Below are 26261 nucleotides of genomic sequence, written 5' to 3'. Positions count from 1 at the left end.
AAGTCTCTTCCTTATCACTTTGCAAGCTGCAAGCTGAAAGATGAGGTTAAAGAGTTGCCTCTGTTTGATGTATCGTGAGTCGGCAAGGCAAATTAAATTTCCGGGACGGCATTATAGGTTTATCAATCTCACAATGAATTCAATCAATTAACTCTGCGAGCCTTACATTCATTCATGATTCCAAGATTTATTCATGTAAAGCAACGGAACAGATTTAGAGAATGAAAACACGACGATCCAGGACGTGAATGTGAGATAAGAAATTAATTCAGGCGACGTAACAGAGGCAGTCAGGAAATTCGGCTGTGACTAAGAGGTCATTTTCTGCTGAGAACATCTATTGGTCCACCAAAATTCATCACTGTACTCTTGTTGTGTCCTCAGGACATCTCAAAATAAAAGGTCTGCTACGTGTGAAACCCCTTTTCTTCCCGTCATTTGGATGTCAGCATCAACTGAATTAACTGTAAGTAAGAGACAGCTAGAGTAGGAATTAACTTGACCTAGGCTTATTAATTCCAACACCAAGAAAAAAAGATCATCTGTGCCTTCACCTTTGAACCATGATAAACATAAATTGCTTGGTTTGGGGTTTTTAAATATATACATATATGTTTATGTCTGTGTTATCAAGACAGACTGGTTTTAATAAGCTCAGAGTTCCCCAAATGACAATTATTCTGCTTTGAATAATTTAATTCAACATTATTTATATGGTGCCAAATCACAACAAGAGTTGCCTCAAGGCACTTTATATTGTAGATTAAAAACCCCACATACAGAGAAAACAACAACGATGAGATGACTCCCTGTGAGCAAGCACTTGGCGACAGTGAAGGAAAAACTCCCTTCTAACAGGAAGAAACCTCCAGCAGAACCAGGCTCAGGGAGGGGCGGGGCCATCTGCTGCAACCGGTTGTTGGTGCTTTTTACTCATTTTTTGTTAGACAGCATAAACCCTAAATTAAATTACATACATGTACTTGCTGTTAGCAGCACTGTAAAATTATTCCCACTCATAGCACCTATCTTTAATACATATGTGTAGAGAAGTGTCTATGTTATAAGTAGTAGATTCCGGTAGAACTGAAAGACTAAAAAAAAACAACGAAGATAATGAGAGCTGTACACAATGTAAATGTGGGACCTTTGAAGGAGATGATCTTTCTTGTCATTTGCTACATATATATTGTTTCATATTAATATGAATTCAGGAATTCCTGATAAAATCCCAACCATAGTTCAGAACTGCTGAATGGCCTACCCGAGTACAGACCCAGCTAACCTCAAGAGTTCAGAACCCCTGTTTGAAGGGGGAGTTAACATTTCTTATTAAGAGGTCAATGCATTTAACAATTGCAAAGACCTCCAAAGATGCAAACCAGCAGCTAGTCTTAAAAACAAAACATAATTAGATGCATGAGGGTCAAATAGAGCCAGCCGAAGAAAGAGGTGCGATGAATACAGACAGCTGCAAAACGATTTTGAACAGACAAAAGAACCTGAAACTGTGTACAGAGACAAAAACTGAACAGAAACAGATGACAAATTAGCATAAGGAGATAGAAAATTCACATTACAAGAATTGCTACAAAAATGCTAAGTGACCAGAGAGAAGTGCAAACTGGTTGCAAACAGATGCAAATCCAAACAGACAATAAAAAAGCTGAATGTTTCGTCTTCTGTGTCTATCTGCATCTTTAAGTTGTTGCTATGGAGGAAAGGTTAAAGGCCTTTTTACAAGTCTGTCTTATAAATAATCCTTTCATGGACCTTAAAGCCTGGCTCAGGATTCGATCAGGTATCCACTCGCCAACAGCACACATAAACATCTGTGTGTAGGTGCTCTGCGTACCATCTGGGAGAATCAGTTTTTTACCATCTCGGCAGCAGATCTGTTCGGTATCACATGCAGTGACTCAGACTCGTCATCCATATCTCCTGGAACATAATGTCCCTGTATTGTGACACAGCCGTCCATTGGAGCAAACAATTAATTTAAGTCATTTTCTCTCATTTTTCTTTGTAAGACAAGCACCAGAGGTCATTCAGAAGACGGCAGACCCCACCTCGCCTTGCCCTGATCCCTGTGGTCTCCTAGTTAAATGCACTATTTTCTGCCAATCTTTGGTTATTACACAGATGAAAAATTTTGTATTTGTGCTCCTACTGGTTTGAAGTGGGTGAAGAGCAATATTTATATTGCATTCTGGTGACAGTTGGATTGCTGTTTGCTTATGCTGCCAACACAACCTGTCATATCTTGTCAAACCACACCCACACAGTAAAATGAACATTATTCTTTCTTTTTTTCCAATCGTAATGTCATTGTAAAGTGAAATACTGCAAGGTTACGAGTGATGTAATGTTACTTCAAAGTAATTTACAGTAAATTACTGACATCTGGTATCACCATCATTTTACTGTACTGTACAACGTGATCTGTCTTTGGAACCACAAAAATTGATCAGACAGTAAATGGCTGCACTGAACTGTGACACTGCAACTTTTTTGGTCTTTCTTGGACTCTTAACATCACATAGCCACATTTGAACTGGCCTAAGATCACAATTTGCAACAGAAAAGGCTAATATTTAAAAACCAAATTTTGAAAACGATACAAAAATTGGTATTCGCATGGATCACGCCTAATCCTTTTCTCCCTCGTTGCAGAGCTGAACAAACTAACATTAATAACTCCAGAGTCCAGGGAAGATTTATAATGTTGACCATGATTCTGTAATGTCCACAAATGACCTGTAGAGGAGGAACGTTCAATAAAAACATTCGATATCTACCTCGGCTGCTGTAAAGAATGCCTTCATCTCACTTTTTTCTCCTTTCATTGAGTTTTTGCTGTAAAATAAATTAAAAAAAACTGTTACCTTCTTGTGAAAAGAAAGGAGGCGGCGCAGTTTTCTGCTAATCAACCTTGTCAGCTTGACCCCTGTTGTTGTTGAAGGCTGTTACTATGGATACACGTGGGCATCAAAGAGAGAGAGCCCACTCCTTCTCTTCTTACCTGATGACGATCACACCGGTGATGACACAAATCACAGCGGGGGCGTTACAGAAATCTCTGAGTGTGTAATAAGTAAATGGAGTGGGCAAGAGCTCTCATTTCATTCCACTGTCCTTGTGCTTTACTTTTTGCCTCTCCTTCTTTTTGTCTACTCTTTCTTTCTTTGAGGTCTGTCTGCAAAACTGTCTTTTCCACCTTCTTCACTTCCTGTGAGTCATATTATTACTCCAGTGTCAAGCAGTAGGCATTCACTAATTAATGGATGATGTTTACACTGAACACAAACTGCATTCATTAGTGTGCTGCTCAATAAAATACAGATCTTATATTTTATTTACATTGCTAATCATCTGGTGTTATGCTCAGTTTTGTTCAAATGGAATTATGTACAAAAAGATGATTTCTGTGACTAATGAAGGGCTACACCATCATAACTGACATCTGATGATTCAGTTCTTTCTCCAACTTGATTTGGCCTGATTTACTGTATCTCCAAAGAGCACGTGTGACCAAGTTTGTTTGAGGTCAGGTTTGAAAGCATGAAAAAGGGAGAGAAAGAGTGGGGCTTTGGGACAAAGGTAGTCACAGATGAACTATTCTTGTATCTTTGTATGGCCTCTGCAGCCTTGGTTCCCTTGGTAACTTGTCAGCAGGATGTCAAAGTCCACGGTAAGCACTGTAAAGTAGTCTGGCGCAAGCACATTATGAATTAAAGAAGGGACTTAAGAAATTGAATTTTGTTTTCACTGTGACATATACAAAAGAGGCGGTGCATCCAAACAGTGTTGCCTGGCGCTGCTCCCGTGACTCGTGAAAGTTTGGTAGATGACTCAAAAGCAGGTCAGTTAGCTAAATTCCCAAGTGAGACCAAATCAAGGCCATCTATTCCCTGGACTACAGCAGAACATCTTCTAGACTGACAACATGTTATCTGCTGCCACAGTGTTTTCTCTTCACATTGGAGCCAAACCCATATGAGTCTAACCAAAAGTTATGTAATGATGGATTGAGGTCAGAAATCAACAGTGGTCCAGAGATGAGCTCTCAAAAACACTTCATTCCACCAGGGAAATCTTCAAACAGCAAGTGTTCACCACTCACTGTCAGAGCTGGGGTTTGCATCAATTATTAGTCTTAAGTGCTTCATAGTGTTGTTTATAGCTCTTTAACTCCTTTCCAAAGGACCTGGTAGGCTATTAAGACACAATTAGGATGTTTGCTAAGACCATTAATCTCTGGCTCTCTTCCACAGTGTCTTTTGTCCCGTCTCCCTCCCCTTACCCCTAAACCAGTTGCAGCAGATGGTGACCCCTGAGGTTTCTTCCTGTTAAAAGAGAGTTGTTCCTTCCTTTTTCCTAATCTGACAGTTGGGGTTTTCTCTGTATTATTGTAGGGTTTTTTCATTACAATATCAAGCACCTCAAGGCAACTGTTGTTGTGATTTGGTGCTATATGAATAAAACTGAATTGAATTGAACTGAGTTGCTGCCTAAACTAAAGACGCTTGTCATATGTGTTGTAGCCAGGTGCAGCGCTACATGGTGAAGCTTTCATCAGTATTAACCAGATCTATGCCTCGACGAAGCAGAAATGCAGTCAGGTTTATGCTTGACCTCTAAAAGTTCAAGTTCGTCATGTCCTACCTGTCTGAGGATGAAGCTGGTGGAAGTGGTGCTGCCATCGGACCTCTTCAGTCGACTGCGTCTGGAGTAAGTCCCCCTGTTAGCCTAATGAAGGCAAAACAGACCCGCGAATGAACTCTGCTCTTTTATTTTATATTTGTGATTGTATTTTTGTTGGCCCTTCCCTTTATTTATCCCCCTCTCCTCTACAGGACAAACCCAAGGGCACCTTCCTTTCAGTAACCCCGTTAAAACCAGCATCTCAGTCTCTCTGGTTAAAGTGACGTTGATGCCAACCAGCTGTCTCTTGTCTGCTGTGATGACCTGATTATAAGAAGCCGGTCTTTTAATGCTTTCTCGGACTGTCACACTAAGGTCTATGATAAGTGCAGCTTTGCGTGAACACTGCCCCGATGTACGGATTCAGTTTTTTCTGACCTATTTTCACACACAAGCAATTTGTTTAAGTGCAGCGAGGGCATACTTCACTTGAGCAGGAAATGAGGTGAAATATAGTAAATGGTTGCAGCGCTTGGCTCTTATGACACTCTTGCGCCTGGTATCATATCCCTTTGTGACAGCAGAGGGAGGAATATCACTTTCAGTGATCCCATCTAAGTGCGCACACAGTTACATTAACAATCTGCAAATGTTGTAACATTGAAAAAATATGGGAGGGGGTAAAGTACCTCCCTTCTCTGGAAAAGTTTTTTAAACTACCTCATGCATCACGAGCTGGGCTCCGTCATAAAGTGCTTAATAATTGAGCACCTAATTTCATTCCTTTTTGAATAAATCAAATTCACGCCACGCTGCAGATCCCGTGCAGTCTCAGTTTGACTAATAACACCTCGAGGACTAGTTGAAGATAATGAATGCATCCTCACCAAGACAACGAGCACGATGACTTTTTTTTTTTTCAAATTATTATTATTATTATTATTAGGTATGTCATCGTAGTGTGGAGTAAGGGGGCTTCATTATCCCCCCGTGCATATTTGCATATATTTTAAGATTTGTCTTCATCATTAAAACATTTGCTACAGATTCTCGCTGTTTCACGTCATGTTTTTTTTTCCTTTTCTACCTGAAACACGGGCTTCTGCATCCCCTCTGCTATCCCGTGACGGGTGTAGATGTGCCGGGACATCTCAGCCAGTTCGTCGGTCCAAGGCGGAGGCTGGCGCTCGGTGCCACTCCACTGGAAGTGCCGCTCCTCGGGCGGCGGACAGTGAACCGCCGGCTCCAGCTTTACTCCGATTCACGCCAGCAGAAGAGAAAAGACTTGGACGGCAGCTCGGACGTGTCCTCCTGCAGATCTTTACGGAGTGGACAGGGCACGTACATCAGATGTAGCCCTCCTCTTCCTCCCACACGCATCACACAGGGTTACAGGAGTGCTGCGTTCAAGGACGAAGTAGAACTTGAGAATTTCGTACACTCAGCGTGTGTCATTTGGAGGGCAGCCGTCAAAAGTCAAACTCAATTAGATAATATATTTAAAAACATTCACACTTGTGTTTATGTCACACGTAAAAAAAACAACAACATTTTTTATAGCCTACTTTATATATGATATTCAACTTAACTCTATCCTCCACAGCCAGTGTTGGGAAGGTTACTTTTAAAATGTATTCCATTACAGAATACAGAATACATGCCCCAAAATGTATTCTGTAACGTATTCCGTTACGTTACTCAATGACAGTAACGTATTCTGGATACTTTGGATTACTTAATATATTATCATGCTTTTTACAACAACGTGAATGTACTATTGCTGTGTGATTTATTACTGTTACTGAAGGTCCGCGACTCCGAACTGTAGTAAAGGACCTCTGACTAATAGGGCGGGGTCCCTGTCGGCTTGTAGCCGAAAAATAGCTTTACTTTGTTGTGTGGGTCAACTCTGCTTGCGAGAGACAGAGAGAGGCGTTGAAAGGCTGCTCCAACAGAACTTATTGTTTTCGGAGGAAAACACGAACACGGTGTACAGTCGAGTCTTAATAGCTTACTTACAACTGGGCTCGTCAGGCACTCTTCTTGGCTGAAGTGGTTATTATTACATTTACATGTTTCCAGCGCCCGTTTTTGCTCGATGACAACTCGTACCTTTCCACTCCCCTTTTTCTCCCTCCTCGCGCTCACAGACACATAACGTGTATGGCAGTCCATTCTCCCTGCAACACGGACTACACTGCCCATGATGCTACATTCTTTAGAGCTATGCTTGTAGCATTCTGCCTGTTAGCTTAGCACAACAACAACAACGAAAAGGCGCTCTCTCACCCAGGAAACACACAGTCGCAGAAAGAGAGAGAGAGAGAGCGTCGCCCTGTAACCATGGCAACCGTAACGCTGCTGCCTGGAACAACAGAACGTAGCTGTCAAACAAAACCCAAACAGTCCTGACCCGCGACAATATGAAACAGGAAAGTACCGCAGTGTAATCCATTTATTTCAACAAAGTAACTGTATTCTGAATACCACCTTTTTAAACGGTAACTGTAACGGAATACAGTTACTAATATTTTGTATTTTAAATATGTAACGGCGGTACATGTATTCCGTTACTCCCCAACACTGTCTACAGCAGGGACGTCAGCCTCATTTTACTTCCTGGGCCACATACAGATCATTTTCATCTTAAGTAGTCAGTGGGCCGAACAAGCGAAACTTCCTTTTCTCTTGGTGTGAAGATGTTTAACTACACATTTAATCTAGTTTTATATACATAAAAAAAGAAGTGCAGTTCTAACAGCAAGTCTGGTTCGTCTACACGATAAATAAATGCTTTTGTAGTAAATGAAAGGAATCACAAATAAATAAATGTGCCGTAAACAGGTGCGGATCTAGAAGGGTGGCATGGGGTGGCAAGTGCCACCCTAAAATAATAATAATAATAATAATGGATTGGATTTATATAGCGCTTTTCAAGGCACCCAAAGCGCTTTACAATGCCACTATTCATTCACTCTCGCATTCACACACTGGTGGAGACAAACTATGGTTGTAGCCACAGCTGCCCTGGGGAAGACTGACAGAAGCGAGGCTGCCATATCGCGCCATCAGCCAGCGATGATCCCTTGCCACCCCAAGTGCCACCCTAGTTTTGCATATGACAGTGTTGTTTATTAAAATAAGATAGCATTAACAGTTTGAGCGTAGTTGCAGTCAACAGCGAATATAAATGCTAAAACTTAATATATTGCATAGTGTTCCCCCCCCCCCCCCCTGCACCATTAACAAATGGTTCAACCCATAGCAGGACCTGCTTTTTTCTTGTTTTCAGTAGCAAGCGATGTTTATGATCGTGCCAGAGCACATTTTGAACAACACCATGGGAATTTTGGATTTTACACAGGTGGTTGGATGTTAAACTCTGGAAATGGAAGGAAGATGAGTGTTATTAACCCTCTGTGGTCCACGGACACGCTGCACCTCCAAATCACATGACTGATATAAGCTGACATAGCAACAAGCTGCATTCAGCCCACTTTGAAAGTTCGGACTTCAAAGTTTTTTAATTTTAATTACAGGCCAGTAAATCCAGAGTTATGATAATATATATGAGCCACGCTTTTTTCTAAATACTGTCATCACGTTTGTGTGCGTGTGTTTTAAGCATTTTCTAAGGACAGCGCGAAAACAGTAAAGAAAGGAAAAAAGCCACCTCTTTCCTATCGGTGGAAAAATGTACCATGTTGCCCAATTTAAAAAAAAGTCAACACGTGGGATTTGGTTGTTTAGGAAGAGGGAAAAGTTTTAGGAGTGAAGGTAACAGCAGCGAGACAGAGCGAGCGAGTGAGAGAGAGAGAGAGAGAAATTTTGATGTGGGAGATTTGTGACGTTTAGTGTGGAGTGTATACTTAGTGTGTTGTGTTGTCTTGTGTAGTTGTTCTGTTATGTAGTCGTTTTGTTTTGTGTGTCAGTGAGGGCACTAATGAATGTCACAAAGGCACATTTGCAACGTAAACACTGTCACTAAGTAGAAAACCAGCGGAGTGATACACCTCCTGTTGTCAGGCCTGTGCTCTTCTGTCTTTTGGTGGACAAACTTTTTTTTTTTTTACTGACACACATCATTTGTGGGGCATCTTATTGCGACACCTGATTGTTCTCTCATTTTAGTTTCAGTAATATTTTTAAATGGTTGTACAAAATGAAAAAAACGGCAGGTGTATTGGCTGCATTTTTAGATAAATAGTTGTATATGTTTACAAAATGTACAATTTATATTTGCATTTCAAGTTATAAAAATTTACTCAACATGTCTGTGTTTTTTTTTTTTTTACAGTAAAAAATACTACTAGGAGCTTAAGTTCTTTGTGTGATTTCAGATCAGTAATACTAATGCAGTATGTCAGTCAAAACAACTACATTCAGTTGAGCTGAATTTAGTTGTTTTTTGCCTGTAAAAAGGCAATTACAAGAAAATGGAGAGACAGACAAGATAGACCCACCATCACAGGACGAATGGATCAAAATTATAGATGAAATACAAACTATGGAACAATTGACCTACAGAATAAGAACTCAGGAAGATCAATACCATAAAAAGTGGGAGAAATGGACTGAGTACATAAACCCAACAGGTTAAAGACCAACACATTGATAATGAGAAATGATCAAACTGTAGAAACAAGGAGATCCAACATGTTTTTTTGTTATCCTACCTGTTGTATTTATCTTTTTGTTGTTGTTGTTGTTGTTTTGTTGTTACCCCCCTACCCCATGTATAATGTTTAAAGAAAAACAATAAAAAGAAAGTAAAATAAATAAATAAATAAATTCAGTTGAAAAGAGTTCTGAAAAGAAAAAATAAAATTAAACAATCTGAGGGTGAAATACAAACGTAAACTCAAAAGGAGTCAAAAATGGCCGGTTGTATTTTAGACCTCAGTGGGTTAATCCAACAAATCATGAAAAATTAGGTTTACATTTTTGTTCATGACAGTGCAGATTTCTGACATTTTGTGTAATTTAAGCTGTAACAATGTGATTGTTTTATAACAAAAAACAGTGAAACTTAAGTTAGACTTGTGTTTGTAAATGAAGCACCTCATGTTGTGTAACTTTCTGGATTTTATACTTATTGGCTACATATTTATTTATCATACAGGCTATACAGTACATAAGGTCAAAACTCACATGTTTTATGTAACTAAAGTGTGTAATTATGTGGGCAACAGCCAATAATTAAGTTATAGACTTTATTTATATGAAAAACTTGTATACTTACTGCATTTGAATCATTTTAACCATATGTAACCACCTGCATGAGTGGGGGTTTTTTTTTGGGGGGGGGGGGGGGGGGGGGGGGGGGGGGTTCCGATTTAGCCACCCCATTTGATTTCTTTGCCACCCTCATGCCACCCTAAGAAAATTTCTCAAGATCCGCCCCTGGCCGTAAATTACTGTTCAGACTGCAAGTCCAAAATCTATGCCCTCCTTCACATTATTTCAAAGCTGTTCAGTGGGCCAGATTTGAATCTTTGCTGACCGATCCTGGTCCCTAGGCCTTATGTTTCACACCACTGCTCTACAGATTTAATTTCACTCTGATTTCTCAGATTGGTCCATACTTTGATGCCAGGTTCTTTATCAACTTTTCAGAAGCTTGCGTTTTACAAATGGTCATTTTTGTGATCTATCTGACCCACAGACAAGCAACAAAATGAAGGTGGCTGCAGTAAAGTACTGATAGAGCACCCTCATAAGGTATATAAAACCACAGTATCCTCCATAAAGATCGACCACGGTCCTACTTATTATTTATTCTTATTTACCGTTTATTATGGCACACTGCTAGAATGACTCAGTCATGAATATTCAAGTGCGTTTTCTCCAAATGTTTTCATGAGAAGTGGTAACTGTAAACAGGTAAAATTATATGCTAAACTAAAATATTCCAATAAACACATTTGCAGCCCTACGTAATCACTTTCCACCAGTTTCGTGCCGCATTCTTCACTTAAAAACAGGCCAATTTTCAACTCAAAAATATCTCACGAGGACAAACAACAGATGAGGGAATCTTCTCAACCATCCTCAGCAGACCAAGGCACCAGCTGTGCTGTTTTCAGACAATCTCGAAAACATTTATTCACACTCCCACGTATCCTGGAAGAGCAGGCAAGAATCTGACTTTGCAACTGAAGAACAGTTTTACCTGCACTTTGCTACCCATAACCATCTCTAGCATTCACATAACCTCCAGTGTATCCAATAGAAAGAAAAAAAGAAGCTATAAAAAGGCCAAGTGCAATTAATAAATCATGTCTTCTGGGTAGAGCATATTATTGGATTGTACGTGTCATGCAGATGAGGATGTGTGCAGGGAATAGCAGAGGCTAATTACTGTAGGTGGACAGTTTCTATTTTAATCACCCTTCTCTTAATTGTACAAATGTAATTACTTCAACAGCTTCAGAGGAATCGGCGCTAAAAGAACAAAATCAACTTCCACACACACCGTTTCTCTTATTTCAAAGTATATTTATTGAAGAATATTATACAGTTTGCTCTGTTACAAAAGCAGTTTTAAAATCCTGGATGACACAACGTTTCCTGGGATATTTCAAATATAAACAATTATACACGTCCAGAGGATTCAGAGACAGAAGTCGCTTCCCAACGTTGTGTTTGATTTCTACAGAAGAACAAGGCATTCAGTGGTAAAATAAAATGTTTACAAAGCTAAGGTGCAATGCCAAAGTCACTGACAAATCCAGATATTTTACATCTAATATACACTGCCTTTAACATTAGAGGTGCTTAACAGAAATTGAGTTCTGGCTAAAGTTAGAAGTGTGGAGTTACTGCAGCAGCCCAAAAGACTGTATGAGAGCTCTTAATTTAAGTGGAGGGAAAAACATCTATTTCTTCAGTTTGACTAAAGATTTTTTTGTGTATTTAAAAAAATGTTGTTGTTTACATTTTGCCAAGAAAATAAAAGTAAAAGCAGAAGCCCAGTAAAAATAATTACCCACTTTTTTCATGTCTCCACACATATATATATATATATCAAAGTACAGGCAATGCTGATGACAATTATGACGTTTTAGTACATACACATTAAAGAATGTGCTGTGGATTTGCATAAAACATAGAAGAGACAGAATGATGTTAGAACCATGAAGAGATGCAGCATTTCACCAGACTACCAAACCCATTCAGACGTTTATCTATTATCCATTCACCCAAACCTTTGAAAATCAGTGTCGCTTTACATTGACAACGAACCTCTTTTTGGGAAAGTATTCAAACACACACAAACATGGAGAAAAAAAACAAATGTGCACACACACATACACATAATTAAATATGTCAAATGTAATCATAGAATGCACAAGGCAAAGAGTCTATGGGAACGTCATTTCTGAATTATTTACAATGTTAACATATCTGACAATTGAGAAATAGAGTTTGCACTTCTAAATTCTGTTAGAGACACTGATCAGCTACAGCGTTGGTGGCTGGTGATGAGAACAGTGAAATGGGAGATCTGGCCTTTTAAGTACCTGCACATGTTTGTGCTGAAGAGAGCACCTGAGCTGGAACTCACGAATTCAGTCTTTGCAGATGAATAAACTACATCAGCTGAGTGTTGCAATCAAGATGATGATCAGGATAAACGGCTCATCCCTTCATATGAATCCACTTGCAGACTTAAACAAGAAAAACAAACAAACCAGTAACTGTTCCATTTTCCTTGCCTACATTACAACATATGATTGTGTTTTTATTCACATTTACTCTACATGCTTGCAGGCTGTTTAATTTTTTTGCTGGCTTTCTCAGCGATCCCTCTCAGGAAAGAGATTTTGATAGCCACACTTGTGCACAAGACTTGGACGCTGCTTGCATTTCACTCTCAGAGCTACAAGGAATACTTTACTCGATTTTATTCCAACTTGAGCACGTTATCGCACCGTCGATGTATTAGGCTTTAAGGGCTGCCAAAATGCTGCGTCTGCAGACAAGGTTGTGTGAACAGATCATAAACAAAGAAGAAAATAACATTTTATCTCATCTAGGCTAGTGTGGACTAATCCTCTTTAACCAATAAGAAGAGTTCAATTCCGAAACAGCATGGTGTTGATGTATTATTTGTAATATGCTAATTTCCTAAACAAATTAGACAATGACGGCTTGTTGCATGGTCCTGTACAGCAAAACCAACTCTTCTTCGTGCCGACTGATGATGTTTGAGAAAACCAGCATTGCTTTGAGTCACCCATGATAAACGAGGAGACTAAGAAAACTCTCGGTGCCGTGTTAAGCCTCACATACAGTAGCCGAGTTTTGACTTGGATGCATAGCAGACCTGCGTTACATACACGCATCAGTTATTTCAGCTTTCCAGGGGGTGTCCTGTTCGGCTTGACAGGCACAAAAAAACTAAACAAAACAAAAAACAAAAACAAAAAGCCAAAGGAATTTTCCTAAAGCAATAACCTGACACACACATGCGTGCTAGGTAAACCAAATGAACACACAACTAGCAACTGAAATATCTGAAGGGTGCATCTTCTCAGGTCTGCCCTGTGTTAGTTTTACAGAAGAGGCTGCTGATAATATGCTGCCTGCTGCTGCTGCTGCTGAGGAGCCTGGTGAGGGGGAGCTGCTACAGGATAGGACACAGGAGGCATGCTGGAGTTGTGGTAGGCTGACATATCCATGGTCATGCCTGCCTGAGGTGGGTAAGGAGCTCCTGTGGCTTGGCTCATGTACGGAGCGTTCAAACCACTGCTGTGAAATAAATCCACAAGTGACATTTAGGTCAACAAATTCATGAATCTATCATTTCAATACATCCTCTAGAGAAATATGATTGGTAGGTAATATGATTTTGTTAGTAGTGATCAAATTCGGTTTTCTAAAAGAGTGTTTCCATAGTAACACATTGGTGTGAAAAAGTGTTTTTCCTCTTCCTGATTTCCTGTTTTTTTTTTTTGTGTGTATTTGTCACACTTAAATGTTTCAGATCATCAAACAAATTTAAATATTAGATAAAGATAACACAAGTAAACACAAAATGCAGTTTCTAAATTAAAGTGTTTATGAACACCCAGGCCTGATTGCTGCTACACCTTTCCTCAATGAAGAAATCACTTAAATAGGACCTGCCCGATCAAAGCGGAGTAGACCAAAAGATCCTCAAAAGCTAGACATCATGCCACGATCCAATAAGAACAACATAATCTCAGTCTACAAAAGGTTACAGAGACATTTCTAAAGCTGTGGGACTCCAGCAAACCACAGTGAGAGTCATTATCCACAAATTGCGAAAACATGGAACAGCGGTGAAACTTCCCAGGAGGTACCGGCTGACCAAAATTACCCCAAGAGCGCAGTGACGACTCAGCCAAGAGATCACAGCAGACCCCTGAACAACATCCAAAGAACTGCATGCCTGCAAGTTCATGACTCCACCATAATAAAGAGACTGGGCAAAAATGGCCTGCAAACCACTGCTGAGCCAAAGGAACCTAAAGGCTCGTCTCAGGTTTGACAGAAAAGATAAAGACTTGGGGATTTTGATGATCCCCAAAGACTTCTAATAAAATACTCCGTTGACTGGCGAGACAAAAGATGAACTTTTTGGAAGGTGTGTGTCCCGTTACATCTGGCGTGAAAGTAATACAGCATTTCAGAAAAGGAACATCATACAGTAAAATATGGAGGTGGTAGTGTCATGGTCTGGGGCTGTTTAGTGCCTCAGGACCTGGAAGACTAGAAAACACCCTGAAGAGAATGTTCAGCCATCTGTTTGTGATCTCAGGCTGAAGCTCACTTGGGTTCTGCAGCAGGACAATGACCCAAAACAAACCAGCAAGCCCACCTCTGCATGGATTACGAAAACAAAATGAAGACTTGGATTTAGGTCAGGATTTAAGTCCTCACCTGAATCTGATTGAGATGCTGTGGCATGACCTCAAAAACGTGTTTCATGCTGAATTACAACAATTCCGCAAAGATGAATGGGCTAAAATTTCTCCATGGGGCTGTAAAACCGCTAATGGTGGCCCAACCCGTTATTAGGATTAGGGGGCAATCACTTTTTCACACAGGGTCATCATAACTTTGTTTTTTTCCCCCTTAATAATAAACACCATCATTTAGAAACTCCATTGTGTTTACTTATGTTATCTTTGTTTAAATGTAAATTTGTTTGATGATCTGAAACATTTAAGTGTGACAAACATACAAGAGAAAGGAAATCAGGAAGAGGGCAAACGCTTCTTCACACCACTGTATATTTATGAGAGAAGAAAAGCGTATCACAAGTTTTTGTTATTTTCCCTTGTGATGTGACAGCTATGTCAGTGACAATTACACTGTTCATTATGATGTACAAATTAAAATGTTTTTGGTGATTTGGAGACACATCAAGTGATTAAAAATCTGACTTTCAACGTCCTCGTTAAAAGGGTGGAGGTGTTATTCTTACCTCATGTAGGGCGGCTGAGCAGTTTGGCTGTTGGGTAAGGTGTTGGGTGGAGCTGAGACATTTGGCGGTAGTGAGTGTAGAGGTCCAGGCTGGTCGCTGGGCAGATTGTAGGGCTGTGCAGAGGGGATCTGAGGCATGGATGGGGGAAGATAAGGGGGTGCCGCTGGTCCAAGGTAGCCCTGAGAAGAGCAGGAGAGGAGCGTGCTGATAAGTGAATGCACTGAAAGGATGTAACAGAGTTTGGCAGTGAACTTATTTCCCAGTAAATATAGAACAGAGCCAGAAAAACTGGTTGACCACTCCCAGCAGGTGCAGCTTGGTTTGTTTTGGCGTTTATACTGACCTGTTACTACACCTATGCTGCAGCTGCCGGCACGCTACGATACTGCGGTTTGTAGTATTTATTAGTGAATATTTAACAGTTTATAAATTGTAACATCCAAATCTAAGCCACCAGACATGAGGAAGGTAAATTAGGAGAAGGGTTGCTCACAATGCATTCATATCTACATGTAAATTAGATTTTCCAGTTTTAGCTTGTGTTGGTAACTCATTTGAACTGGCCACCTCCTGACTGTCACAGTGCTAACAGTTCTCCCTTTGCCTATTTAGTATAACACGTGGTTAATATGGGTAGCTTATTTTTTTAAATAAACAGCTAGTTCTCGCAATATGCTTACTGTAGAGTTAGTAGTGTTAGTGTGATGGGTATAAAGCAGTCTTGTAACACATTCCTATTGCTCTGGTTGCATTTTGTTTAAACAGACAGCTGAAAAATTGGCATGAGTTAGTCCTCGACTAGCCCTGTTTAAGTCAACTTGTAGTCATTTAGATCTTTCAGACCACTAACCACCCCCCCAAAAGAAAAAGAAAATCCTTCATGTTATATAAACTGATGCTGTGTTGTTTTTGCTCCAACCAAAACCTATAGCAGTGTGATTATGGGACATCTGTACCTAGAAATCTGTATAAGCTACTTGAAATTAATGCAAACAAATTACAAATGAAGAGAACTGCGCAAGAATTGTATAATCCAAATCTCTATGATGACAATTTCCTTATCTTTTGAATTTATTCAAGACATATAATGAAGCTATTTTTAGTTTCACCACCCTTTAAGCTCTAGTTGGAGACTGCTACATCCAGAAACTACAACCTTCATTGTCTGAGATGCTACAAACATCCTCAGTCAGTAGCAGGTCACCAGCAGCTGCCCCAAATAATGAGATTTGGTGAGCTATGTTACACAAATAGCCAGCCTCTAGAGAAACGTGCACCAACAGAGATATTCAAAGAACAAATACCAATAATATAAAAAACAGTTATACAATTACAAATTAAATAATATTGGAAAACAGAGTTGAGTTTACATAATCTTCAGACAGAAGACCTGCTGTGTTCAGTCTTTATTCAGCATACAGAAATGATGCTGATAAAACACTCGTTTTAAATTATTAACAGTTTCAGAATTTTTTGTCATTTTAAATTTTTGTTTTTAACCAAGTCCCCGTTACTGCAGGTGCAATAAAATCCTGACAGTTGGAAAAAGGAAAATAATAAGTTGCAAGGAGCTCTGGTGTTTGCCTGCTATGCGAAGTGGACAGTTTTCTAAATCTCCAGGGAAAGACTGTGACATTAATCACCACCAAGAAAACAGCATCTGCTGAGAAAGCTCCGGCGGCCTGTGACGCTCTCCAGGGAAGAAAAAAAAAAAATGCTGACTGAATATCAAGCCATCAGGACTAGTCTAAGATTAGTAACTAGTTTAGAGGCAAAACATGTGTGAATGAGACATGTTAGAGACATCCTTAAAACATGTATGATTGAGCTCTGCGTCCTGCTGATTCTCCATATGTTTACATACACAAACAATATTTTGCCAACAGCCATTGTTTATTTTTTCTATTCGGCTTGCTATCTAAACATCACGGATGTATACAAGGTTTCAGCTTCGACGTCATTTACGACTGAGAGTCACTCTTAGCAATCAGAGCCACGTAAGACTATTCTGACCTGCATGCCCACAGCAGAGCTGGCTGGAGGATACTGTGACTGCATCTTGGAGTAGGCCGAGTAGTATGGAGCCTCATTCATGAGCTTGTTGTAAAGCTCCAGTGCCTCCAAAACCTTCACATTCAACTCTGATAACTCTGAGTGATTCCTGCAACACACACAAACAAACATTAGTCCCAAGTACTGGATGAAGAACCTTTTGCATTTGCTATGCATATCGTGATTATGATCAATCTGATTAATAATAGAGAAATGTTATATAATTAACACATTACCTGTCAATCTCCTGCAGCTTCTCATCAATCAGTGGGTTCATCTGTGCACATGCACCTGTTTACATCCACGGAGAGAAAAGGAGAAATGAGGTTAGAAAGCAAAAGCACGGCTCACACTGACTGCAGCTGACAGCGACAGTTTGACTAGATTTAGAGTGGCATTAAAGTTTTTACCCTCCAGCTGGATCAGCTCTAGGGAGTCAGGAGTGGAATCTGCAGGATCTGTATTCTGCAGCAGTGCCAGCGTTCGGTCCATCTTTGCCTGCAGAAAGACGTGAGCGGATACGTGTTGGTAAAATAACTGAGAGATGGATTTGCAAATGAAGAATCGCTGAGGAAATGTGCTACCTCGTCAATAAAGACGGGCTCAGGCTCTATTTTGGTTTCCAGGCTTGTCTCTTCTGGAGTCGCCGGGTTATCAACATAAGTAACTATGAAAGAAAAAGTTCAATTACATTAGCAGCTCTAGAAATAATTTGATTAGAAATAAAATCAATATGCTCAACAGGAGGTACAAACAAGAGTCTGTCCTTAAGGAGCTACCAACCTGGCTCTGGCTCTGCATTCAGATTGGTTGTGACAAAGTTGGAGGGGAAAAGCCCAACTCCTCTGTGGTTCTCTCCTTTCCACCAGTTTGGATCACTGTAAACGGAAACATAAAACCAAAGTCAAAGAGCAGCTGAGAGAAAGCCATACTTAGCGTCTGGCTAAGCTTCATACCAGTCAGAACCATTACAACAAGAAGTCTAAAAATTCTCGCCCTGATGTGGTCTTTGGCAGCTCCAGAAAAGGCGGTTATGGTGAGTTTTCAGAGCTCTTGGTATGAAAAAGTATTTTGACGTTTGCCTAGTTTTACTTGCAGAACAGAATTTACAGATCATTTAAGTCCTAAAAATAATATCTCATATTAAAAATATTCACACTTCTGGATGAATCTCCAACAGGCAAACAAACCTTGTAACATTATTATCACTGACAGATGTTACTATTGCACTGCATGTACTTTGAACCACACTGATTAAATTTCTGTTTCAAAACAGTTAATGAGCATGGAGGAGTGGTTACCGCCATGTCATAATAACTTATCAAAGGTTAGTTTTTGACATCAGATCATTTCATTTATATATTATTTTTATATTTTATTTAGACATTACATCAATTTTTGGGTTATTACTGAAATTACAAGGCAGGGATGGTATTTATATTCAACATCCATGAAGATATAGCAACATGACTGTCTGATCTTAAAGGTCGTGCATACTCTGGGACTTTCAGTGGTAAAGTATAGATCAAAGCTAATGGCTGAATGCGCCCTCTAACCTGACAGACCTGTCCCCTTCTCTGGATAATGAACATTTTCAGTTTTAGCTACGTAAACAACTCATCTGCAGTAAACTCATTTTTGCACATCCAGATCTTCATTCAATGTCGGTAAAACGGTGCTATCTATTGGTTGGGAGGATATAGCAGAGCTGATTCATGACAGGAAGTGTTATAAAATATTACCTGTCATCCAACACTAGGATAAGTTCTCCAGCTTTGAAGGTCAGCTCGTTGTCTTCAGCTGCTTCAAAGTCGTACAGCGCACGCACCTTCCGAGCCTCCTGCCCCCCACTGCCATTAGTATAGTTTGGAGGGTCAGAGGTCATGGTCATGGGGCGTGTCTCTGCCTGCTGCTTCTGCTCCTGTAAGGACAGCTCGATAGCTGAAGAAAATAAACAAGAGAAGTGGAAATGAAGAAAGGGTATTTAGCACAGACAGACTTGGCACACATTCCAGATTCATTTAATTTTCAAAATGCAAATGGCTCTAAGGCAGGTGCTCCAATCACATTTTCAGCCACGGAGAATCAATTTAAAGGTTTTCACATGTATTTTTATCAGATTACTTTCTATGAAATCTGTGTAGAGCTTTTGGATTTAAAAAAAATGAATGGAATACACTAACTTTACCTTTGGCAAGATCGTCATCATCCACTGGTTTGCTTGCAGTTGATGGGTTGGCCTTTGTGCTGGAACCCTGTGGTCAGTATAGAAAGACAAGGTCAGATCAGAGTGCAGAATAAGTGCACCTGAGGGAGAATGAAGCACAAAGACTTTAAATGAAAAACCAAAATGTTTTTAAAAACACGGTGCCACCTGGAGTTCATGCTGGGTATCACATATTGTTCAGAAATGTGTCTCTAGCCTTTAGACACAAATACTCCCAGGAGCAGTCTCGTTAAATGTCCAGAAGCTAAACAATAGAAACGGGAAAAATGAAAACCGGTTCATTACAGCTTGAGTTTGTGCGGCCAAATCCAAACTGACAATAAGTAAATAAATAAACAGGTAAACGCTGCCACAGCTTGAGTCACGCTGCCTGCTGCTTTTTTCCCCTTAGCTGACAGAGATTAAATGTCATACCTGCTGCCACATGAGCCACCTGCTCTCCACTGAGGCACATTTGCCAGCCTATCCCGAAAAAGGAAATGCAGCGCACCATCATCAGAGCCAAATGGAGCACAGCCAGTGATAACAAAGCCAGGATGAGAAAGCAAATAAAATCGAAGGGATTTTAGACTACTGATATTAGGGCTGCAGCTATCAACTACTTCAGTATGTTTCATCCATGATGAACAACAAAAAACAAACAAACAAACCCTTTGTATTTACGTGTCATACTCAATTTTATTTTTTAAAGAAAACATTTTCCTAAATGCAAAGATATCTCTAAATCTCAAGTAGAGTCAAAGCCATAACATTTACCTTTACTCTGTCTTCCTCAAAGGCTTTATGAGTTTGTGTACATGTGTTTCTGCTTGTTTACGTTTGCAGTGAATGAGAGTTTGTGTCTTTACAGACACAAACTCTCATTCACTGCAAACTTTAGAGGAGAATGTGGTGGCTTCTATGAAGAGAAGTGAGCATATCAGCATTCTGATGTTTGCCCTCTGCTTTGTTGCACAGTTTTTGAGCTCCTGAAAACAAGACGTTATGATGGTGTAGACGTTAATTAATATTAACAATAATTCACTGTCCAACCTAACAACCCTCAGATCAGTGGCTCAGTTTTACTGGGCCATGTATATTTTTATAGGCTTGGAAAAAAAGATGTAATTTTTTTTTTTTTTTTTTTTAAATATTAACGCAACCCCCCCCCCCCCCAAAAAAAACAGTATTTTACATCATTTCAATTTCAAATCTCAAAAATTGTATGAAAATCTTAATAAATAATAAACATGGTCTAGTACACCTCATGTCCCCCTTTAGACTCACCCCTGTAAAATGGGACGGCTGCTCAGCAAGCTGTATAATTTAAACATGTTTCAGACTAAGTTAACAGTTCAACTGCATGTGCTCGTCGCAGTGTGTAAACAGACTCTGGCTCCACATTAAACTGCACCAGCTTCATCATCACTGCTGCTGTTGTGTTATCAGTGTGCGTGCGCTTAATATCAAACTTTTTATTCACACGCTGCTCCTTAAAAAAGTTTGTATTGCAGGTCTGCTTGTAGTCTTATGGCGTTTCCATTGTAACAATGGTGCGCCACAGAGCCGTGCCTTAAACCAACCATCGAAGCAAAGAATGTGTGTCGAGAATTTTTTTTTCATCAAATTATTCGAAATACTTAAATCAGCGCAGCCCTAACTCACATCACTGCCATTCGTTGTTTATTATTTAATGCTCTGAGTTGTCTATTGTGCGGAAAAGGATGTGTTGCACATTTACATTTCTACTGAAGGCTACAATAGTTATCCCCTCAGTGGCAGCTTTATTAGCGTTAAAGTCTTCAAGTATGTCAGATGCTTTATGAGAAACTGATGTCAAAGTCCAGTTTTATCTGTGGCACATACAGATTTGTTGCGTAACAAAAAACACACACACATTAAGCAGCAGAACAGAAACTAGAAAGCAGCTCTTACCATTACCAAGTCAGACTCTATGACATAAACCTCCAAAGAATTATGTGAAATATGTGAAGAGGAAATTCCACTCTAAGCTCCTCTCATATATACACTCTCCAAAACAGACAAACTCCACCCAGCCTGAACCTTCACAATCACTACACTAGCCTGAGGTCAAATCATGGCTACAATTCCAGCCTCAGCACGCTAGTGAACCCTACTGGATGTGGGATGTATATTACTAGCTTAAAAGAAGAAACTATTTCCAAGTAGAAAAAAGAAGGTAGATTGTGTGGTCACTATAAAACACAATGTAAAATGTTTATATTGTGATGTGAAATATTGTTTAACAGAACATCAGCTTATGTAAAATCTGATACTTTACAAAAAGAGGCCTTTATTTATGCTGCAAATACAGTATACTTACACTTTGTTTATCTGTTATACTGGCATCAAGTATGACAAAGAATTATAAAATAAAAACTCAGTTGCAGCTGCTGCAAAGTAAAGACTGTATAAGACTTCTAAATGACTTTGTTACATTTCTCAGAATCATCATGTCAATATACCTGTGAGGATGGGGATGGGAAGCTGACACCCTCCTCTTTCAGAGACTTGATGGTGGCCCCAATCAGGCTCAACTGTGGATCTTTCTGAAAGTCCTCTGCCCACTCAACCATCAGAGCCTTTAGCTTTTCACATACCTTAGGGTGTGCCTAAAGAAGACATGAAAACAAACAGCTATGGAGTCTGGCATTGGTTAAGATTTTAACTGTAACATTAAACTTAAAGTTCCTCTGAGTTTGAAGGACTACATGGACAAGAAATTCTCTGGATAAGATTCCACCCCAAAAAAGGAAGAAAAAAAAAAAAAGAAACGCAAACCAGGTAAGTTTTCATACCTTGTTAAGAATGCTCTTCACTTCACTGGAAAACTCCCTTGAGCAGATTTCCAGGTGGAATATTTTGCCACAGTTTGATACACAAGCACCCAGCAACTGCAAGCCAAGACAGTGAAATAAGTATCGCAGTAAAAAGACAGCCACTCATTATTTACAGTACATTTTAACAGCAGGTGAGTTTAGAGGTGGGATTTGATGACAACAGTCTGAAATTATCTCAGTAATTTAAAGACAGAAATCTAAGAATAGAGCAGGTCATGTGACAGTATTAGCTCACAATGACTCAGACAAACAGGTCTCACAGTCCTCATTTCATTTAAATAATACTGGCGTGGAAAGGGTCTACTTTCCTGTATCCTTTTAAAGGAAATGGGTTTGCAGCCCAAATGCCAGTAAACTGTACTTCTAACCCCAAAACTAGAGAGGTGTTTGACCCAATCTATTGATTTATTAAACATTTGCAGTTATTTGTAATGGCATTTTTATACAATAAATTAAATAGTAAAGCAACAAACTTACATTAAGAGCCTGCATCGCCACATGAGGCACTTTGTGGTTGACTCTCTTCATAATGGATCTTAAGCTGTCCTTTGGTCTGCAACAGAAGGGAACACAGCCTGTGGATTGGGGGTACTGCTGATGTCGTCAAGTATGAAACACTTTCAAATTAAGTGTCCGGGGCCACTGGGCTGCTCAAATCAAAATGTGCCATTAATATTCAACGGAAGATGGCTCTTTCAAGCTTACCCATTGGCTGTTGTTCCAATCTTATCACAGATGTCCATGATAAGTGCCCAGTCATCTGTTGTGTTGTTTTCATTGGTTGCCTTCTCTGGAAATATGTAAAATGCGGATTTAGTGCATATGCTCCAGTGAGAAAATAACTCCAATGGCATTGTGGCTGCTTATCTCCAAAGAAAATGTGGGAAGACATGCCAAATGCATGGTGTAATATAAAAATGAGCCGCAAGCCCTTAACTGGCACATTGTACATCTAATTTATGTTATACTGTCACCTATCGAACTCAAAATGAGAGTGGAAGAGTTCTATAAGCCAACTACATGTTGCTGTTTTTATTGTGCAACCTGTTCCTAACGGCCTATTGTGACAAGACACTTAGAAATCCCATGTAAATATTTAAGTACTTTAAACTGTGACCCGTTCAGCAGCTGACAAGCTAAAAGAAAAGCCTCATTAACAATTGAACTGCATTATCTTCTGAGTTAAAAGAAAAATCACAACATAAACTATATTGATGTTAAGTGGTGTTCTGACATGCAAAGTGACCTGCCACTGTTTCATAATATGCTGGTAGCAAATTACTTGTATGACGTTTCCGACTCATAGTGTCACTCCCATGACTCTCTAGTGCAATAGTGCTCTATTGTATGGTCATACAAGGACTATAGTGTTGCACAGTCAGATAAAGCTGTTCAGCCAGGAAGTGTCTATGAAAATTTACATAGGATAGCTGACAAATTAAAGGGAAACACGATATAAAATGTCTTAGAAAGGTGCTGGGTCATTAGAAAGGCTTGGCATGGATTTTCCAAGACTCTAGACCTCAACTACAGGAAAACAACACCCTTTAAAAATAAATAAATAAATAAATAACATACATATCCCCTTATTTTATGTTTAAAAAATGGTGGTAGAAAGTGAGGTTTAACACACTGGTCCAAAATCTTCCATAAATGTTCAACTGGGTTAGGAGCTCACGAGTGTGAAGTCCATATTATTTAACTCATATACCTTATAGATAACCCGTTTGTCATGTGGGAAGAGACTATTCATCAGAACAGGAAGGTCATAGGACATCAGCGATTATTGCGAACAACTTACATTTGTTTTCACTGACAGTTCTCGCTAAAGGGACATGCTGACCCAAACAATGCCAGCAGAAGACTGCCACAATATGTTAAATCAGCAGGATTATCGCCATGCTGGGGTGAAACATTCAGAGTTTTCCTTTAATTTTACACCCATCTGAATACAGACGGATAACAACCAAACCCGAAAGGCCAGGGAGTGATTGATTAATTAGTCTTGACCAAGCTTTTCTAATTAATCATCAGCCGGAGAGAAAAAAGGTTTCAACAACTGTAATCATTAATGACTCATTACTATATTATTTTCACATTTAACTATCCAATGACGTATCAACTCCAAATACTGAAAACAGGCATCACTAACAATTGCAGCCCACGGACACATCTTCAATCCACTTCTTTTTTTGTCTAACCAATACACCAAAATGTAAACCTCATTTAGTTTCTACATAAAACAAAGGAAAACACCAAATCCTCCCAAGTGAGACGTCAAGTGAACCGCAATGGGGATTTCACTGTTTTCGAGCATCAACAAAGTATACGCTTCAACGAAAACAGAAAAAAGATAAAGGAGATTTAAACGAATGGTATTTGTGTGATAAAGTAGATAAAAATAGAACCATAAACGTATTTTGAGTTGATTTGGGATCAGCTGATCTTGTAATGGCGGTTATCCTGTGAGTTTATATGAATCACCAAGTTTTTTTTCTTACAAAGCAATCGCTGATACTAACAAATGAACTGGAAACTTAATAAAAGAGGTCGACAACACATCGATATGTCAGGTACAAACTAGCAAAGGCTAGCAGGACTGGTATATGGTGTTGTAACAAAAATTGGCAGCCCTAAAGTAACTTATCACGTAGCGCTAGCGAATAAACAACTCGAGCTAAGCTAGCATTAGCCTCTAGTGTGACTGGCCCTATCGTTAGCTTCTGGCTGTGACACACTCAAAGGGCCAAAGAGACAACAATTCACTTACCAACATCTTGGTCAAATGGATTTTGGGAAAATAAAGGCATGTTAACTATTTATAAAGAGGCAGACTTTGTGATGAAAAAAAGTACGTGCGTTCTTCAAGCTAAACCTAAACAAATATCGCTTCCTCGTCCATCTAACTCTCACCAGTTGCTCTTCCGGAAATTTGGCTGTCTCCAATAATGCCTGTTTACAAAAAATAAAAATAAGAAATAAAAATACTAAGCAACTGAGTCTGTAGCACCTTTTCCTTTAATTGTGTTTGTTTTTGTTTTGTTTTTTTACATTTTTACTTAGTGGAAATATAGCGCTGTGGCATTACATTAAGCAATTAAGGGTGACACCTTTTTTATGGTTAAAGAGAAACACTGGCATCTAGTGGGGTAATAATGGATGTGGGCTCAGCATTGTTGCCCCAATGATACATCCACAAAGTATTAGCTTTTAGGTAAATAAATTATTATATATCACCACAATTTTTCTACACGGGTCCTCATATTTATTTAAAAATTCAACAGTGCAGTGGTCCTTAGCAAAAAGGGGAAACTGGTATTTTTAAGAGTCACTATGGTGAAACGTTATTAACTGGGCATTACCTTCAGGCATTTCTTTTTAATGCAGATTTCACTAGCATCAAAAACCAAAATCATCTTCTTGTACAGTCAATTGTGACTCTTCAGTTTCAATGACAGTGACATAGAATTCTTTAAAAGTGCAGAAGCCATCATAAGAGCCGTTTTATTGTGGAGTATGGTTCCCTAAAGCATAAGCACAGGTGTCTATCTAGATGTAGTTCAGGTCAGTTTAACCTCTTAAGAATGGAATAGAACACAATATAAAAGAATGTAATAAAAAAAATAGTTTATTGTTACTGAAAACGGTAAAATGCATTAAGTGGTTGGTGGAGTATTTTTTTACACAACTAATTAAAAAAAATAGCTAAATATTACAAAGAGTAAATATATGTAAAAAGCATAGGTGTATATACAAAGCTGGTATATACAAAGTTAAAATTAAATAAAAACTTGGTATTGTAGTAGTGTAATGAAAAATGTATTTCAAAATGACAAATTTGACAAGAACGATTTTGAAAGTTACACAAGAGCTATGTTGATTTTGTATGTTGATTTAGAGTCCAAATGACCTTGGGGAAGAATCTGCTCATGAGTCTGGTGATCTGTGTTTTGAATGACCTATTATTAGTGGGGGCAACAGGTCAAACAGGAGGAATAGAGAATTGAGGAACTAACTTGAATTTGATGATATATTTTGGCTG

The 26261-nt window shown here is 39.2% G+C and overlaps 2 protein-coding genes across 4 annotated transcripts in view; both read right to left on the bottom strand.

Annotated features, from left to right (window-relative positions):
* Positions 1-6946, bottom strand: part of cacnb4a (calcium channel, voltage-dependent, beta 4a subunit) — a 33709-nt gene extending 26763 nt beyond the window's left edge. For both annotated transcript variants that reach the window (XM_004568977.5, XM_004568978.4), the window contains exons 1-3: positions 6664-6946; positions 5732-6044; positions 4666-4749 (exon numbers count right to left, since the gene is read on the bottom strand). In XM_004568977.5, coding sequence (XP_004569034.1) covers positions 4666-4749; positions 5732-5794 — 147 coding nt within the window. In that variant the 5' untranslated portion in view covers positions 5795-6044; positions 6664-6946. The remainder of the gene's footprint in view (positions 1-4665; positions 4750-5731; positions 6045-6663) is intronic.
* A 4175-nt stretch (positions 6947-11121) lies between these two features.
* Positions 11122-25150, bottom strand: stam2 (signal transducing adaptor molecule (SH3 domain and ITAM motif) 2). Of its 2 annotated transcripts, none has more exons than XM_004568975.4 (14): positions 24990-25150; positions 22925-23009; positions 22697-22772; positions 22178-22273; positions 21845-21991; positions 19341-19407; positions 18895-19093; positions 17936-18030; positions 17737-17819; positions 17563-17650; positions 17389-17443; positions 17114-17261; positions 15101-15279; positions 11122-13398 (listed from the first exon to the last, which is right to left on the bottom strand). In XM_004568975.4, exons 1-14 carry the CDS (start codon positions 25027-25029, stop codon positions 13203-13205), a joined length of 1554 nt encoding a protein of 517 aa, XP_004569032.1. In that variant the 5' UTR covers positions 25030-25150; the 3' UTR covers positions 11122-13202. The 2 variants fall into 2 exon arrangements, with proteins under 2 accessions (XP_004569032.1, XP_004569033.1); XM_004568976.4 differs by having other exon boundaries at positions 11122-13395.
* Positions 25151-26261: the final 1111 nt, after the last annotated feature.

Source organism: Maylandia zebra, linkage group LG16 (genome assembly GCF_041146795.1).
Source record: "Maylandia zebra isolate NMK-2024a linkage group LG16, Mzebra_GT3a, whole genome shotgun sequence".
NCBI lineage: Eukaryota > Metazoa > Chordata > Actinopteri > Cichliformes > Cichlidae > Maylandia > Maylandia zebra.
The sequence above is the reverse complement of the archived record's forward strand: the minus strand, read 5'-3'. Positions and strand labels throughout refer to the sequence as shown.

Excerpts from the sequence above, each read along its gene's own strand:
- stam2 (XM_004568975.4), bottom strand. The coding sequence starts at position 25,029 with ATGCCTTTATTTTCCCAAAATCCATTTGACCAAGATGTTG. Across the intron at positions 22,773-22,924 it reads ATTGGAACAACAGCCAATGG|ACCAAAGGACAGCTTAAGAT; the intron begins GTAAGCTTGAAA and ends CTTCTGTTGCAG. Across the intron at positions 17,444-17,562 it reads AGAGCTGATCCAGCTGGAGG|GTGCATGTGCACAGATGAAC; the intron begins GTAAAAACTTTA and ends GGATGTAAACAG.